This window comes from Pan paniscus, chromosome 9 (assembly GCF_029289425.2).
Source record: "Pan paniscus chromosome 9, NHGRI_mPanPan1-v2.0_pri, whole genome shotgun sequence".
Taxonomy (NCBI): domain Eukaryota; kingdom Metazoa; phylum Chordata; class Mammalia; order Primates; family Hominidae; genus Pan; species Pan paniscus.
In genome coordinates, this window is record NC_073258.2 from 25,086,778 (window position 1) to 25,105,141 (window position 18,364).

The 18,364-nt window shown below is 37.1% G+C and overlaps 1 protein-coding gene across 6 annotated transcripts in view; it reads left to right on the top strand.

Moving 5' to 3' along the window:
* The window catches only part of GAS2 (growth arrest specific 2), a 184,457-nt gene extending 171,812 nt beyond the window's left edge, over positions 1 to 12,645 (top strand). For all 6 annotated transcript variants that reach the window (XM_055094243.2, XM_008955903.5, XM_055094245.3 and 3 more), the window contains one exon: positions 11,618 to 12,645. In XM_055094243.2, coding sequence (XP_054950218.1) covers positions 11,618 to 11,836 — 219 coding nt within the window. In that variant the 3' untranslated portion in view covers positions 11,837 to 12,645. The remainder of the gene's footprint in view (positions 1 to 11,617) is intronic.
* Positions 12,646 to 18,364: the final 5,719 nt, after the last annotated feature.

The window sequence follows — 18,364 nt, forward strand, 5'->3', positions numbered from 1 at the left end:
GGGCTATAAAGTGCTTTGCGAGCCAGGTTACTTATTCTTATGGAGGGATGAGGGTAGAAGTAAAAGAGAAGGTATCAGAATTGCTGTCAAATTTTCCACATTATGTATGCTTCTGACCACCATGGGGATGCTGATGTCCTCTCCTTACCCCCACTGCTTTCCCAGGATCTTCGCCACATTGCCAATTTACTGTAAGTCATATTTCTCAGGTGAGCTGTAGCTAAGAATGTCTGAGAAACACTAGACAATGGAGAGCCCTCACAGGTTTTTAAGAAGGCGGTAGCATGTTCAGATTTTCCTTTGAGGAAGATTACTGTGGCTCTGGAGTAGACGGTGGACTAGTGAAGAATGAGAGATGAGGGGACATCCTGCTGAAAAGCATTCATGTCCTCAAGGTCTAATGACATCTGTGTTCAGAGCACTTGACAGATACTCCTGCTGCCCTCAGTTTTCAGGGCCACCAGCACAATATTACAGACAGAATGAAACAGATTTGTCACTGTCATCCTGAGAGGGCGATGACACCTGACACATTTCATACGAATTACGATTTCAAACAGACAGGGACATTCAAACAGATCTATGCTGGGGAATTAAATAAAGCTATAAAATATAAACATGAACTTTTAATTTAAAATTCTCATCGAAAAGACATTTCCTGTTGGGTAGTTTTTATTTTTGTTAGTGGTTTTGCTTGTTTGTTGTTTATGTAATATAGCTAGGATATATACAGCTTGGTTATCTTAAAAAACAAGTACATTACCAATAAATGCATATTTTTTCTGGCTCTCCTATGTGGCCATTACTTTTTCATTTAGTAAAACATATGATTTTCTGTGATCTACATGAATGTAGGCTTTACCTTTTCAATGAAAAGCGAGTTGATATATTTGTTTCTAAACACAAATGTTCCCAAGAAAAAGGAAAAGACATTCTTCTTTTTTTATTGCTTTAAGTTCTTACCTCCATATAATGTGATTCCAGCCTGTCTTGATAAACTACATAACTAAGAGACAGGGGAAAAAAAACTCCTTTCTGAAATCCTGTTATCACATATTATAGAAGCCAGAGCACTAGACCCCTTGATACTGCAGTGACCTCCCCAAGACCCACAGGAAGCTGCTGACTGATCATTTCTACAACTTACGAAATTTTCATTATGTTCTAAGTTAACATGGGAAAGTTAACTTATTTCATTTCAACTTATTTTTCCCCTTTGGATTAAGTATCTGGATGCGCTAAGAAACTTGATTGGGGTGGGGGCATGGGATAGTTTTTTTTTATTATTTAATGTTAGGAAAATAAAATTAAAAGGTCTCAAAAATGTCTATTCAATTCAGTAAAACATGGATAGTGGCTTACCTGACATGATGTAATAAATCACTGCTGTATCAATATATTAAATGATACACCCACCATTAAATATTGCATTCATTATTAGGAAAATAATTTTTGAAATAACACATCTCCTTAATTCTAAGGTCATATGCTAGATGGGGAATAAAGATGTGGTTTCTAGCCTGGCTCTGGTGAACCACCTATGTGACCTTCTCTCAGACTGTGCATCTGTGCAACATTGCCAGTGACCTCGATGTTTCTTTTTAATCCTCTTAATTTCAACAGGGCATATTCGTAGATTACTTGGCACATAGTAAGCACTCTACTATTGTATGACTCTATGTCATTCAAGGAAACACTTTCCCTCTTACTGTCACATATGAAGAGGTTTTCTAATTAAAACACATAATTAAGCATCACAGTAAGACAAAGTCATGAAACAAAATGCTCTTGATTAAGAATGGGAGTGTTTCTTCTCATTACTGAGAGAAAATTAAAAAAAAAAAAAGCAAAAAGACAACTTTGAGGCATATTGATTCTTTCCTCTTGACAAGGAATGTGTATCATTAATAGAAACAAAGAAATGATTTATAGTGTTTGCAACAGCCTGAGTATGCTTATAGAGCTTCATTAGGGACACTGGGATAAAAGCTGAGATAATTTCCAACTATCATTCTGAGCAAACTATCACAAGGACAGAAAACCAAACACCGCATGTTCTTACTCACAGGTGGGAATTGAACAATGAGAACACTTGGACACAGGGTGGGGAGCATCACACATGGGGGCCTGTTGTGGGGTGGAGGGAGGAGGGAGGGATAGCATTAGGAGATATACCTAATGTAAATGAGGAGTTAATGGGTGCAGCACACCAACATGGCACATGTATACATATGTAACAAACCTGAAGGTTGTGCACATGTACCCTAGAACTTAAAGTATTAAAAAAAAAACCAAGCTGAGCTAAGATTTTGGTCACGGTCTTTTTTTTTCCCCCTTCAGAATTGAGAAATGTTGCTTAAGTCAGTAGTGGATCGCCTTGACTTTGCTATGATCAGAGGCACAGTAAGGAATGAAACCAATTGTTAAAAATGATGACAGCCATAATAAAACCTAACATGCAAAAACTACTGCTTTGCAACATATAGTGTTGGAGGCTATTTGTAGCAACTCTTTTATTTCTTATCAACAACAAAAATAAAGAAAAATAACAAACACCAACATAGGACTAAATACTCGATATTCAATATAGTCATGTACTCTATAATAATGTTTCAGTCAATAAGAATGGTTCTGTAAGATTTTAATACAGATTTTTACTGTACTTTTTCTATGTTTGGATATCTTCAGATACGCAAATACTTACCATGTGTTATAATTGCCTATGTATTCAGTACAGTAATTTGCTGTATGGGTTTGTAGCCTGGAAGCAACAGGCTATCTTATGTAGCTTAGGTGTGTAGTAGGCTGTGCCATCTGGTTTTGTGTAAGTACACTCTATGATGTTCACACAGTGGTGAAATTGCCTAACACACATTTCTCAGAATGTGTTCTCATTGTTACGTGTTGCACAACCATTCCTCAATTGACATATACATTGATGCTACTGGTCAAGAGCCGCTACCTTTTAGAATGAAGAACACAAAGTTCAACTCTGTGAAGCATTAAAATAAAAAACCAGTGAGATATACACTGGACAGAAATCAAAGCCCCTTCTTACTTATGCCAACAGATAACTAGTGTATTCCGTCGTGTTACCTCACTAGACACGTTTTCTTCTGAAATAATTAGGGCTACTTGAGGATAATCTTCTGAAATTAAATTTAATGTTTATTTAAGATTTATGAGGACATAAGCCTATGAATCATTTTAAATGAGCACAGTTAATCTGCTTACACTACTTACTACTTCTGATATTAGTGATATCTTGCCTGTGCTGAATTATCACAGATAAGTAACCAAGCATGGGTGAAAACCAAAATCTAGCACTTTGCAGAATATGTGGGTATGGTTTAATGGAATAAAGGATTCTTGTCCCCGTTCTGCTACTGATTTGTTGTGTGATCCTGCCTAAGTTGCTTAACTTCTCAGAGCATCAGTATTCCTATCTATAAAAGGAGTAATACTGAAAATGACATTATAGATTAGATAAAGTGAGTACAACCTGTGGAAGTATCAAATGAAAAGAAGTATTATATGATAACAGTATTGACCCTGTTCTGAGTTTGCATATATGAGATTCCAAAAATGAAGACTACATCATCCCTCTCTTCAGAGAGCTCACATATTCTGAAAAGGGACATACAGGTAAATCAGCAATTGCAATATTGTGGGATGCATGTAACTGTGAAATCATGTATAAACTAAACAGTACACAGCAAGGAAGTGTTCACTTATCTGGGGAAGGAGATGAACATGGAAGATTTTCCATATTCTGAAAAGGGACATACAGGTAAATCAGCAATTACAATATTGTGAGATGCATGTAACAGTGAAATCACCTGGAAACTAAACAGTACACAGAAAGGAAGGATTCACTTGTCTGGGGAAGGAGATGACCATGGAAGATTTTCCAGTTGGGGGTGATGTTTTGAACATCAGGGAAGAAGCAAGGGCTAGAGTTATAATTTGGGAAACAAAAGTAGGTGGTAGTGAAAACCATGAGGTTACAAATAGAGAATGGTTAGAGTCAGAAAAGCAGTAGACAAAGGACAGAATATGTTAGAATGGCAAAACTGAACAATGTAGAAGAAATGTAACCTATCAAGGAGGCAGAGAAAGAACAATGAGATAGGTAGCAGGCAATTCAGGAGACAGACTTGTCACAGGTAGTCAAGAAGTGGAGAGTTTCAAGGAAGGAGTGGTCAATATCATTAGATACCTTGCTTGAGAAAGTTATCATGAAAAATAAAGTTTAAGGACCATATATTGTATTTGATACATTAGAAGCCATCTGGCTCCCTTTCTCTGTGCAGTCAGTTAAGAGGTAGAGGGCAGAAGCAAAGTGTACTGTAGGTTGTACTGTGATGAGCAAGTGAAGACACCAAGTGTGAATGTAACTATCAAGAAGGTCAGATGTAAGGAGAAAGTATGAAAGTAAGAGTGGAAATTAATGAAAGTTAGAACATAGTGGGAGGAATTGAACTTTGACAGGAGAACTTCTGAGATAAGAAAGGTGGAGTAAATGATAAATATAGATTCAGGTATATTGGCCAGTAGACGTGTCAAGAGAGGATGCATGCTTGATAAAGGTGAAGTCATTGGTAGGCTGATGGAGGATGGGGACAAGTAGTGTGTTTGAGAATAATAGATAAAAATGGGAAATGGAGCTGACCAAAACTAAAAGGATCAATTAATTGCAATTGGCCTGATGTCACTAATCTGTGAGATGGAAGAGTTCTTGGATGAAGTATATAATCTTCCTTCTAAACCAGCTCAGCATCTGTGCTGGAAAAGCTCATTGTAGTGCAAGCATTCTAGGGAAAGGGAGGGAAGAGTTTAAATAATAATAGCAGGCTGATTTGCTTTTAGGTTAAACAGTGGGAGTTTGGTTTATGGAGATGGAAGTGAGTGTTCAATTTTTTTTTTTAGATCGGTCACATACCAGAAAAGCATGGAATTTTAATCTCTATAATCAGAGCTATAAATCTCTATGACAGTAATATCTTTTTTAAAAAAGAATTTATATATGGGTCCTCTTCTATTTACATATGTATTTGTTTAAATTGACAGATAAAATTATATGTATTCATCATGTATAACATAAAGTTTTAAAGTACATATGCATTGTGGAATCACTAAATAGAGCTGATTAACAAATGTATTACCTACATAGTTATCATTTTTGTGGCAAGAACTCTTAACATCCATTCTTTTTGCATTTTTTTAATTAAGGAAGAATACAATATATCATTCTTAACTATAGTCACCATGCAGTACAACAAATCTTTTGAACTTATTCCTCCTATCTTACTGTAATTATATATCCTTTGACTAACACCTTCCTATCACCCTCACCCACCAACCACTTCTGCTTCTAGTAACCACCCTTCTTTTCTCTACTTCTATGAGATCAACATCTTTAGATTCCACATATGAGTGAAATTGTTGCAGAAAAGGGGTCTGGATCCAGACACCAAGAGTGGATTCTTGGATAAGTCCACAGAGTAATGTGAAAGCAAGTATGTTAAGAAAGTAAAGAAATAAAAGAATGGCTACTCCATAAACAAAACATCCCTGAGTGCTGTTGGTTGCCCATATTCTGATTATTTCTTGATGAAATGCTAAACAAGGGGTAGACTATTCATGCCTCCCCCTTTTGGACCATATAGGGTAACTTCCTGATGTTGCCATGGCATCTGTAAACTGTCCTGGCACTGGTGGGAGTGTCCAGTGAGGATGACCAGAGGTCACTCTTATCGCCAGCTTGGTTTTGATGGGTTTTGGCTGGCTTCTTTACTGCAACCTGTTGTATCAGCAAGGTTTTTATGAGCTGTGTCTTGTGCTGATCTTATCCTATATCTGATCCTATGACTTATCCTGTGAAATATCTCATTCTATGACTTAGAATGCCTTAACCATCTGGGAATGCAGCCCAGTAGGTCTCAGCCTCATTTTACCAAGCCCCTATTCAAGATGGAGTTGCTCTCATTCACATGCCTCCAACAAAATCATATGGTATTTTTATCTTTCTGTGCCTGGCTTCTTTCATGTACCACAATGTCCTCTGGGTTCATTCTCGTTGTTGCAAATAACAGGATTTTCTTCTGTATTATGGCTGAGTAGTATTCCATTATGTATATATACCACATTTTCTCTGCCCATTCATCCATTAACGGACATGTAGGTTGACGCCATATCTTGGCTATTGTGAATAGTGCTTCAGTAAACCTGGGAGTGTAGATATCTCTTTGATATACTGATTTCATTTCGCTTGTATATATACCTAGTGGTGGAATTGCTGGATCACATGGTACCTTTATTTTTAATATTTTGAGGAATCTTTATGCTGTTTTCCATAATGGCTATACTAACTTGCATTTCCACCAATAGTGTGTAAAGGTTCCCTTTTCTCCACATTCTTGCCAACACTTGTTATCTTTTGTATGACCCTAATATCTTAATCCCAAGCTTGAAACCTTCAAACAGCTTAGCCACTGGCTTTCTTAGCAAATTATAGGTTACTAATTAGCAAGGTCTAACTGAGATGTCAGCAAGAATAAGTCAGAATTGAAAATCTGTTTACTAGAGTATATCCCCAGACAGGGCCACCTATTTCATGGAGAGAGGTTGTAAGGTTTGCTGCGGAAACCTCATAATATTGACCTAAAACCCTTCCATCTCCCAAGAGTAGCCAAAATGAGGCATGAGGAAAGGTAATGGATTCCACAATTACTCCTCTTCAATATGAAATCAATATTCTTCTTCGAAGATGTAGAAAGACCTTTCTGTTTTAAGTATTATGGGTAAGTACATGAATCATGGATGCTTACACCCTTGTCAAATACAGCATCAAGGAAGCATTCAGTGAAAGGCAATAGTGTATTTACGTATGTTTTCATTTTTTTCAGTGTAGCTTAGAAACAGAAAAGCAAAGAAAAAAGAAAAAATGACTCCTTCAAAGCAAGAGAGAAGCATTTTACAGTTCTGATAAATTTATAAGGACCCAAGCTGCAGAGCACTGACTAGGTCCATAGAGAAGATCAGGAAAAATATAAAACTGTCTTTGCAATAATTGGAAAATCCAAACAAACTACTAAGGCTGATACCTAGGAGAAATCTTCCAAGAGAAAGAAACCTCTGATATCTGATTTTACTATTCGTAATGTCCCATTCTTAAGGTGTCCATATAAGGCAGTGTCTCATATAAGATGTTTTAAAGGAGGTTGCATCTGTTTCTAAAAGGAAAACAATTCTCTAATTTTGTGGAACACGTTTTTAAAATGTAGGTATAAATTGTCTGTCCATTATCTCCTTTAAAAGCCTGGGAGTGGAAGGAGGTCAGCTCACACCTTTGGAGAAAAACACCTCTCCAGTTACTGCCTACAGAACCACAGTCAAAGGGAAATTGTTACCAATACACCAGCGGTTTGGTCTTTGTCCTATTGGTCTCTGCATGGAAAGTCAATCACTAGGCAATGAGTGTTGCCAGGAAAGAAGGCTTTTTCAGGTGCTGCAGCCTGTAATAGGAGATCAGTCCCAAATCCATCTCAACTGACTAAAATTAGGGGTTTATATAGCAGAGAAGAAATATAACTATGTGTAGGAAAACAGGAATTAGGGATGGGCAAGGAGGAGAAGTTGGTTACAAGAAGCAGGTGGCCCCTTAGGCAATCATGATGGGTGAGGGGTCTGGCTCCCATGGTCCAGATGTGATGATCTGGTAAGTTTCAGTTGCTTGACACTGTCTGGGAGGCCTGATGATTGATTTTCTGAGAAAATAGATAAGACTGTTTTAACTTTCTCAAATTTTAAGACTGGGAGGGTCAATGTCTATGTTTAGTCAAAAGAAATCATAAACATCAGTTCTATGGGACACTTGGGCAAGTTTCAAAAGGATGAGATAATCTCATGAAAAACCTAGATTCGGGTTTCAAAATGAGAAAACAGCAAATATATCCCTCCGCCTCACAATCACACAAAATCAACCAACAAAGCTGTATGCCTCCTCCAACTATAGTTCTTATTAAAGGAACCTTCACATGATGAAGCTAGACTTTGGAGATGGATGTTATTCACAAAAATACAATTATGCCCATTAGACTCCTCTTACAAAGGCAGGAAAGTAAACCTAGATACATTGTAAAAGTATTTCCTGCTAATCCTCCCCTATTGACTGTGGTAAAATATTGGACTGAAACCAACATCTGCAGTAGAAAGGATGTGGAAGAGGAAGTGAGCAGAAATTTAATTCCTGTATTATTCATATTCGGTATGGGACTCTGTTTCATGCTGTATCCACTTGGCAAAGTACTATGGATTCATTAAGAAATTAGCAAACTGAATATGTGCCTAAATGGCCAGCATACTCCAGGCTGAAAAGTGTTTCTGTCACTGCTTCCTAGAATTGTTTAAAAACTGTTGTGACTGGTGGTTCTTTCTGGTTGAAATGGCCTGCTCACAAACACTGAATTAGACTTGGGCATTTTGCCAGGGGCATTGATACCAACAATGTTTGGAGGCAAGTCTTAAATGTAATTTGCAGAGCTAGGAGGTGCCAGAACTTCAAAATAGGCAAAGTTGCTCTCTCGAACAGTGGTAGAAAGAATCAAAGTGTTATTCTGACACTGGTCTTGGCAGTTTTTGTCCCAGTGACTTCAAATTTGGAAGCTGGCAGTAAGACACATGCAGAAACTTGTGGGAATATGAATATGTGGATGAAATTATAAAAGCCCTAGTTGATTTTATTTCTTTAGTGAAAGCTGTCATGAGTAAAGGACTAGACTGGAGTCAGGTGCTAAGAATCTGGCTCCAGTCCAACCTGACTCCTGTCAGGTTCTTGTTTTACAGATGCGTACACTGAGAACCAGATCTTTGATTTGATTTGCTTGGGTCCTAAAATCTGGTTCTCAGTGTCTACATACGTAAAACAACATGGTACTGTGACCGAAACACCATGGGTTAGATCCTCTTGCTTGCTACATAGAAAGCTAATCACTAAGACAATGAGTATTGCCAGGGAAGGAGGCTTTATTTGGGTGCTGCAACCAAGAAGAACAAATCGGTCTTGAATTCATTTCACCAATCAATTAAAATTCAGGGTTTCTATAATGGGGAAGGAATGTAGCTACATGTAGGAAAACAGGAATTTTAGGGAGGGGCAAGGAGTCTGGCATTTAATTGTCTGGTGTCATCTGTTCTTTGCCTAAAGGTCAGTTTGCTGAGGAAGAAACTCAGATAAGACCAATTTAAGTTTCAAGTTTAATACAAGGGAGGGTCAATTTCTATATTTATTTATTATTATTATTATTATTATCATTATTATTTGAGATGGAGTCTCACTCTGTCACCCAGGCTGGAGTGCAGTGGCGCGATCTCAGCTCACTGCAACCTCTGCCTCCCAGGTTCAAGCAATTCTCCTGTCTCAGCCTCCTGAGTAGCTGAGACTACAGGCGCCTGCCACCACGCCCAGCTAATTTTTTTTTTTTTTTTTTTTCAGTAGAGATGGGGTTTCACCATATTGGTCAGGATGGTCTCAAACTCCTGACCTCAGGTGATCCACCCGCCTCGGCCTCCCAAAGTGTTGAGATTACAGGCATGAGCCACCACGCCCGACCATATTTATTTTTAAAAGTAAATATTAGTTCTATGCAACACTTGAGCCAATTTCAGTACCACTGGGAGGGCCAGGAAAGGCAAAGTAGTTACAAGCTAAACCCTCTTTTTATCTGATTTATATTTCAGGGGTTCTCATTGAGATTTTGTTTAATGAGTATGTTCTGATGCTAAAATAAGTTTGAAGACTTCCAGCTGGAAGATGTGTTCTAAGGTCCTTTTGTTACTGAAATGTCAGAGGTTCTGTCTAGGTCCTGCTGCTCACTGCATAGAATGCCAGTCACTGAAACAATGAGTATTTCCAGGGGAAAAAGCTTTATTCGGGTGCTGCAGCCAAGGAGCTAGGTGATCAGTCTCAAATCCATCTACCTAATAGACTAAAATTAAGGGTTTATATAGCAGGGAAGAAATGTAGCCATGAAAACAGGAATTAGGGAAAGGTAAGGAAGAGGAATTGGTCAACAGGAAGCACATGGTCTATTAGGCAATCACAACAGATGAGGGGTCTGATGTCTCATTGTCCAGATGCGGTGTTCTGGTAAGTTTCAGCTCCTTGATACTATCTGGGAGGCCTGATGGTTGGTTTCCTGAGAAGGGAATTCAAATAAGACAATTGTAATTTTCTCAAATTTTAAGACTGGGAGGGTCAATTTCTATATTTATTCAAAAGAAACCACAAACATCATTTCTATGGGACAGTAGTGCTGGTTTCACTTTCTAATCTAAATTTCTAATACTCTAAATGAGAATAACCAGTAGAAATACATTTAATTCTTATAAATCAAATAGCTTTAATTACTATTTTTCATTAAATTTTTATTAGTTGGTACAATATTTGATTTTGAAAACTGCTTCATGTCAACCACATAAATGAAGTTCTGTGAAACCCCCAAATACACATGCAGAAATTTTAGATACAGGCATATAGAAAGCAGGTCCAAAACCTTTATCAAAACCTACATGAAAGTGGTAAGAACAAGTGGTAAGAATACAAGTCATCTCCCACTGGCTGGGAGTCAGAAAAAAAGTCTATATCTCAAGCTGACGCCAAGTAAGAAGAATTGAAACAGATTTTATAGGCTCTATGATGTGACTTCCCAGACTTTCTCTCACAATCACATCCTCTTCCCAACATTACAGTGCCCATATGTATCCATAACATTTTGGGCAGGAGAGGGAGTCAGCAGTGTCTTTGATGATCATGCAACATTACCTCTTAATATTAAATTTTCTGATATTTGCAAGAAGCCGATGACAAATTATTTCGTTTTCCATGTCAAACCTCCATGATATATTTTTACTAGATACAAAGAATCATGCATTCTTCACATTTAAATCAATAACCTTGTTAAGTTGGAGCTCTAGATGGCTCCTGGGCCTAGGGGTAAGTTGTTTGTTTTAAAAGACATATTCTACGATAATTAGGAAGAAAAAGAATAAAGAAAAACATAAATGTTTGCCTATTCAAAAACACCTTGCCTTTAAGGGCTCAGACAATGACTGGGGAAAACTCCAATAATTTTTTTAGTGCACTTTCAATGTTATTTTGTATTGAGTATTTGTCTGACTCTTAGCATTGTAATTCAATAGCAGACATTTCCATGGTCCTTAAAATCCTGATTCAGAGGGGAATAACCCACTGGGAAAAATGGAGCACTAAGCTGAGTCAATAGGCAGGAACCAGAGGCAGGAATAAGAACTGTAATAGAAGATCAGATGTCAGAGAGAAGCCTCCAGACACATTAAACCAAAGAATTATATGTAGGTGCTGGTTCCCATAGCACAGCAAAGCTGGGTTCTGGAGATGTTTATTCTTATCACTTCCACAGAAAAAAACAGGACTTCTTTCATAGACTATATGCTAACTCAGGCATTTTGCACCAAGTAGAAAAACAATGGGTCATGAAATACAAACCAAAACACTAATTTCCCTAGAACCAGGGGTTGATTCAAGGTACTGTAAGAATTCTCGGAATTTAACACTTTTGATATTTTTTCATTTCAGATGCTGCACAACAAACATGTCATGGTCCGTGTGGGAGGAGGCTGGGAAACTTTTGCAGGGTATTTGTTGAAACACGATCCCTGCCGAATGCTGCAGATCTCCCGTGTGGATGGCAAAACATCCCCTATCCAAAGCAAATCTCCAACTCTAAAGGACATGAATCCAGATAACTACTTGGTGGTCTCTGCCAGTTATAAGGCTAAGAAGGAAATTAAGTGAAACAAATTGGTCACGACAAGGGGACCCTTATACTGGCCTGTATCCACTTCTCCAGTATAGTCAGTTTAGTTCATATGTTCTGAAAACTGTTTTGGAGAAAGATAGACAGAAAAATGTCATCATATTGAAAAATGTTCAAAGAGTAGCACTATTTATTTTTAATGCTTCTGTAGAATATGACCTATTAAATCTAAACTCAAATTTAAATTAGCCAAATTTTAGGCAAATTATTATTTCTCAATATGCGAACACAGTATTTAGAACACAATATTAGAAACACAATTCTAACTAAAGATAAATAAGGAGAAAACATTTAGGATTTGCAGATAAGTCAACAGAAAGTGCCTGTTTACACTCATGAGTAAAAGCACTCCAGACATTTTTATAATTGCAAGATTTTTATGCTTTTTTTTTTTTTTTACAAAATGATGATTAGTGCGATAATGTGCTGCAAAAAATATCCAACAGCACTACAAATAAGTACAGAGTATTCACAGTAGTAATATGTTACTGGAAAGGCCACTTCCGAAAAGTTTACATTCACTTGGAAGGCTGCCTTAAAGTATATCTCTTATCTATGACCAAATATCTGGGGTACTTTTAGAAGTTTTCAGTACACCCCCTTAGAGAATAGCTTATGAGTTATTTCACACATTCCTGAGCACATGGCTGTGTTTAGAATGATCTAGTGTAATTCATACATGAGCTGACATACGTTGATATTTTGACGAGTAAATTGTACAGTCAAATGTTCATTGATTTCATGTTATTTCAAAGCATTTTCTTATTAAAAATATATCTTCAGTTAATCCTATTTTGCTATGCTTTCTAGTAAAGTAAATTCACTGTAGCTAATGATGTTACAGACTTACGTATACCCTTGTATACCTGGGACAGGGCTGTTTTATACCAATAAACAGCAAAATATTGTCCTTACTCATTCAAGAATTAAAAGGATAAATTTTAAAAATGTTATCTGTCTCTAAATCAATGCCTCATTCTGAAATCAAGTTAATTTTCAAATGGCAACTTTCTCCAACAGTTATAAGAAGAATCAAATTAGGGCTCCCTGGCACTTCTTCACTTTGGGAGATGAGTGATGGTGGTGTTAGTTTTCCTTAGCAGAGAGTTCAGGTTTTGTTATTGGTAGTAACGTAAGTGCTGCTCTCAGTATAAAAAGGATAGAAAATTCATTTTTCATGTATTCATTTTTCAACATCAACAAAAGAATCTACCTTTCTTGCTCCAAAAAGTCAGGAAGGAAGAATGTTTGTCACATGACAAATTTAGTCAAAATATACATAATGTGTTAATTGAGAAGTTCTTAAATAACATGCATGGCATAATTTTGTAGTGCGGGAAGTGATGATAATCATTTTGGGGGAGAGAAAGTCAGTGAAACCTAAAAAAAAAAATCGATTAAAAAAAAAACCCTGAGGTGTTGTAGGAGATAGTCACCTTGGTGCAGTGAATAATTCTAATATATTTTAAAATATAATGTTGAGTGATAAAAAGATCTTTAAATTACCTAATACTGACACTGAATTTCTTTGTGTAGTTAATGACGATATTTCCATCAACATTTTCTCCTGTGCCTAAATTTGTTCCATAAGCGTATTTATATCCTTAATAATATAATTCCACTGCCTGTCTCTAGAACAAAAGTTAAAAATAATAGTCAACTGGAAACCATCATTCTCAGTAAACTATCGCAAGAACAAAAAACCAAACACCGCATATTCTCACTCATAGGTGGGAATTGAACAATGAGATCACGTGGACACAGGAAGGGGAATATCACACTCTGGGGACTGTGGTGGGGAGGGGGGAGGGAGGAGGGATAGCATTGGGAGATATACCTAATGCTAGATGACGAGTTAGTGGGTGCAGCGCACCAGCATGGCACATGTATACATATGTAACTAACCTGCACAATGTGCACATGTACCCTAAAACTTAAAGTATAAAAAAAAAAAAAAAAAAGTTGAGGAAATTTTCTGGCTAAATTTCCCCAAAGTTAAACATGCGTCTGAAACTCATGCCTTTAGATGCACAATTAAATGTCATTTCTATGATCTCTAGTGTCAAAATCTTTGTGCATAAAAGGATCTTAGTAGCTGAGTTGGAAGGAGTCTTGAAGTATTGAAGACTAATGGCCTAACTGATAACTGCTGTTCACATTGCTATATCATGTGTTTATCTCCTATAAAAGTAATTCATATTATTTTGGGGGCCCTGTGGGAAATTTATTTTTACCATTTTGAGAAATATACAACTGTTTTCCAAAATGGGTGTACCAATTCCTCTTTACACCAGCAACGTACGATAGTTTGTTTTTCCATACCCTTGCCAACAATTGGTATTTCCACTTTTACGAATCATAGCCATTGGAGGAAAAAAGGGAGGGCATGTTTTTTACTTTAATTTCCTTTTTCCTAATGACTAATGAAGCTGAACATCTACGTGGTAATGCTTGTTTTACAGTTTCTTTGGTGAAATGCTATTCAAATCTTTTGCACGTTTTTAATTGGATTATTTTATTGAGATGTAAGAGTTCTATGAATTCTGGATATAAGCTACTTATTTACAGTCTACAGTTTGCCCTTTTTCTTTTCTTCTGTACTTCTCCTGTCTCTCTCTCTCCCCTCCTCCTCCCCGCCCACCTCCCCCTCCTCCATCTCCCCACCCCCACTTTTCTCTCCTCTCTCTCCCCTCTCTTCTTTTGAGACGGAATATCATCCAGGCTGGAGTGCAGTACCACGAATCTCGGCTCACTGCAACCTCCACCTCCTAGGTTCAAACAATTCTCGTGCCTCAGCCTGCTGAGTAGCTGGGACTACAGGCACGCACCACCATGCCTGGCTAATTTTTGTATTTTTAGTAGAGACAGGGTTTCACAATGTTGGCCAGGCTGGTCTCAAACTCATGAATTCCAGTGATCCACCCGCCTTGGCCTTCCAAAGTGCTGAGATTGCAGGCGTGAGCCACTGCGCCCAGCTGCCTTTGAAATTTAATAGTGCTTTTGAAATTAAAATTTTATGAAGTTCAATTTATTTTTTAAATTAATAATGCTTTTGGTGTCATATCCAAGAAATCTTTGCCTAACTCAAGGTCATAAGGATTTTTTCGCATGTTTTCATCTCGAAGTTCCATGGTTTTAGTTACTGCATTCAGCTCTATGATACATTTTAATTTTTGTGTATGGTGTGAAGTAAAGGCTTGAGTTAATTTTATTGGCATATGGATTCAGTTTTCCCAGCACCATTTGTTGAAAATGTTATTTCCCCATTTCTCCATTGAAGTGCCCTGTAAAAAATGTAAGTTTATTTCTAAACCTTCTATTCTGTTTCACTGATCTAGCAGCTATCCTTAGGCCAATACCACACTATCTTGACTATTGTGGCTTTATAGTACATTTTGATATCAGGCAGTATAAATTTTCCTACTTTTCTCAGAAATTGCAATTTTAAAAGACAATTTCAACTTTTATTTTACATTCAGTGGGTACGCATGAAGGTTACATGGATACATTGCATAATGCTGAGCTTTGGGGTGAAATTGATCTCATCACCCAGGTGACTATAGTAACCAATAGTTAGTTTTTCAAACATTGCCCTCCTCCCTCTCTCCCCACTCTAGAGTAGTGCCCAGTATCTATTGTTGCCATCTTTACATCCATGAGCATCTAATGCTTAGTTCTCACTTATAAGTGAGAACATGTGGTATTTGGTTTGGTTTCTGCATAAATTCATTTAGAATAATGGCCTTCAGCTGCATCCATATTGCTGCAAAGGACATAATTATGTTGTTGTTACGGCTGTGTAATATTCCATGGCATATATGTATCATATTTTCTTTATCCAGTTTACCATTGATGGACACCTAGGTTGATTCCATGTCTTTGCTATTGTGAATAGTGCTGCAATGAACATACATGAATGCATGGCTTTTTTGGTAGAATGATTTATTTTCTTTTGGATATATACCCTGTAATGGGATTGCCAGGTCCAATACCAGTTCTAAGTTCTTTGAGAAGTCTCCAAACTGCTTTCCACAGTGGCTGAACTGAATGACTTACATTCCCACCAATAGTGTATTAGCATTCCCTTTTCACCACAGCCTCAGAAGCATCTGTTGTTTGCTTAAGTTTTTAATACTAGCCATTCTGACTTGCGTGAAATATATCTGACTGTGGTTTTGATTTGCTTATCTGATTAGTGATGATGAGCATGTTTTCACATTTTTTGGCCACTTGTATGTCTTCTTTTGAGACGTCTGTTCATGTATTTTACCCATTTTTCAATGGGGTTATTTTTTACTTGTTGAACTAAGTTCCTTATAGATTCTGCATATTAGACCTTTGTCAGGTGCATAGTTTGTGATTATTTTCTCCTATTCTGTGGATTGTCTGTTTACTCTGTTGATAGTTTGTTTTGCTTGCAGAAACTGTTTGTCTCACTTGTCAATTTTTGTTTTTGTTGCAATTGCTTTTCAGGACTTAGGCATAAATGTTTTCCCAAGGCTGATATCCAGAATAGTGTATTCTAGGTTTTCTTCTAGGATCCTTATAGTCTGAGATCTTACAATTAAATCTTTCTTTAATCCATCTTGAGTTTCATTCTTCTGCTTATGGCTAGCCAGCTATTCCAGTACCACTTATTGACTAGTGAGTGCTTTCTCCATTGCCAATTTTCATCAACTTTGTCAAAGACCCGATGGCTCTAGTTGTGCTTTATTTCTGAATTCTCTATTCTGTTCCATTCTGTGAAAAAATGACATTGGTAGCTTGATAGGAACAGCACTGAATTTATAGATTGCTTTGGGCAGTATGTCCATTTTAATGATACTGATTCTTCCAATCCATAGGCATGGAACATTTTTCCATTGGTTTCTTTCAGTGTGTATTGTAATTCACCTTTTAGAGATATTTCACCTCTTTGGTTACATGCATTCCTAGGTAGTTACTGTGTGTGTGGCTATTGTAAATTGGATTGCATTCTTGATTTGGCTCTCAACTTGAATATTATTGATGTATAGAAACGCTACTGATTTTTGCACATTTACTTTGTATCCTGAAACTTTACTGAAGTTGTTTATCCATTTTAAAGCCTTTTGGCAGAGTCATTAGGGTTGTCTAGGTATAGTATCATGTTGTCAGCGAAGAGAGAGAGTTTGACAACTTTTTTCTATATGGATGCTTTGTATTTTTTTCTCTTGCCTGATTGCTCTGGCTAGTACTTCCCTACTTTGTTTTTTCAAAACTGTTTTGGCTTTTCTAAGTCTTGCATTTCCATATAAATTCAAGGATCATCTTATTAAGTTCTCTAGAAAAGTTTGCTGGGATTTTGCATTGAATTTACTGGCCCATTTGAGAATTACCATCTTCCAATCCAAAAACATACAATGTTTCTTCATTTAGATCTTAATTTATTGGCAATGTTTTGTCATTTTTAATGTCTACAGTTTTATTTTTCCTAAATATTTTATTTGTTGATATTGTAATTTAAATTTTCCCACTTTCAATTATAGATTTTTCATTGCTTGCATATAAACATAGAATTGACTTTCATATACTTTTCATTCTGCAAGATTACTAAAGTCATTTATTAGTTCCAGAAGTTTTTGTGGAACCTATGAGAATTTTCTACCTGAGACACTTGGTATTAACCTACTTTAAATATATCTGTTATATTTATAATGTAACTATATCTAAGAAATATAGACAGAGAAAAGGGCATTTTAGGAGTTAGATAGGAAAAGGAGTTTAGCATAACTCCTTGACATCTGACTTAAGTAAAAAGATAAATTTCAGGGAAATAGCCTAGAGAGCACCAATCTGTGTGCAAAACTAATTAGTTCCACTTGAGATAAGTTAGAGGTGCTTGCAAAGAATGGATCAAACCTGTTTTGATAACTAGAAGACATTAACTCAAAAGCCAACACAAATTTGGTACTATAAAAATAGCCAATGCAGGCCGGGCGCGGTGGCTCATGCCTGTAATCCCAGCACTTTGGGAGGCCAAGGCGGGGGGGATCACCTGAGGTCAGGAGTTCGAGACCAGCCTGACCAACATGGAGAAACCCCGTCTCTACTAAAAACACAAAATTAGCCAGGCATGGTGGCACATGCCTGCAATCCCAGCTACTAGGGAGGCTGAGGCAGGAGAATCACTTGAACCTGGGAGGCAGAGGTTGCCGTGAGCTGAGATCGCGCCATTGCACTCCAGCCTGGGCAACAAGAGTGAAACTCCATCTCAAAAAACAAAACAAAACAAAACAAAAGCCAATGCAATTCAGGATATAATAACAAAAAAGTATGATATCCACAGGAGTAATGTATGAATACTTAATTTGTAGGCAATAGTTATCACATTCAAAGTCAATATTTGCAAGATGAAGCATAACTAGAAGAGGGAGACTAGGACAATAAAAAGCCATATCAAATGGGAAACTTAGTGTTTTGAGTTACTGGAACCAAAACTTCATCAAAGTCTGCTATACATACAAATGCCTTGTGTCTGTAGCTTT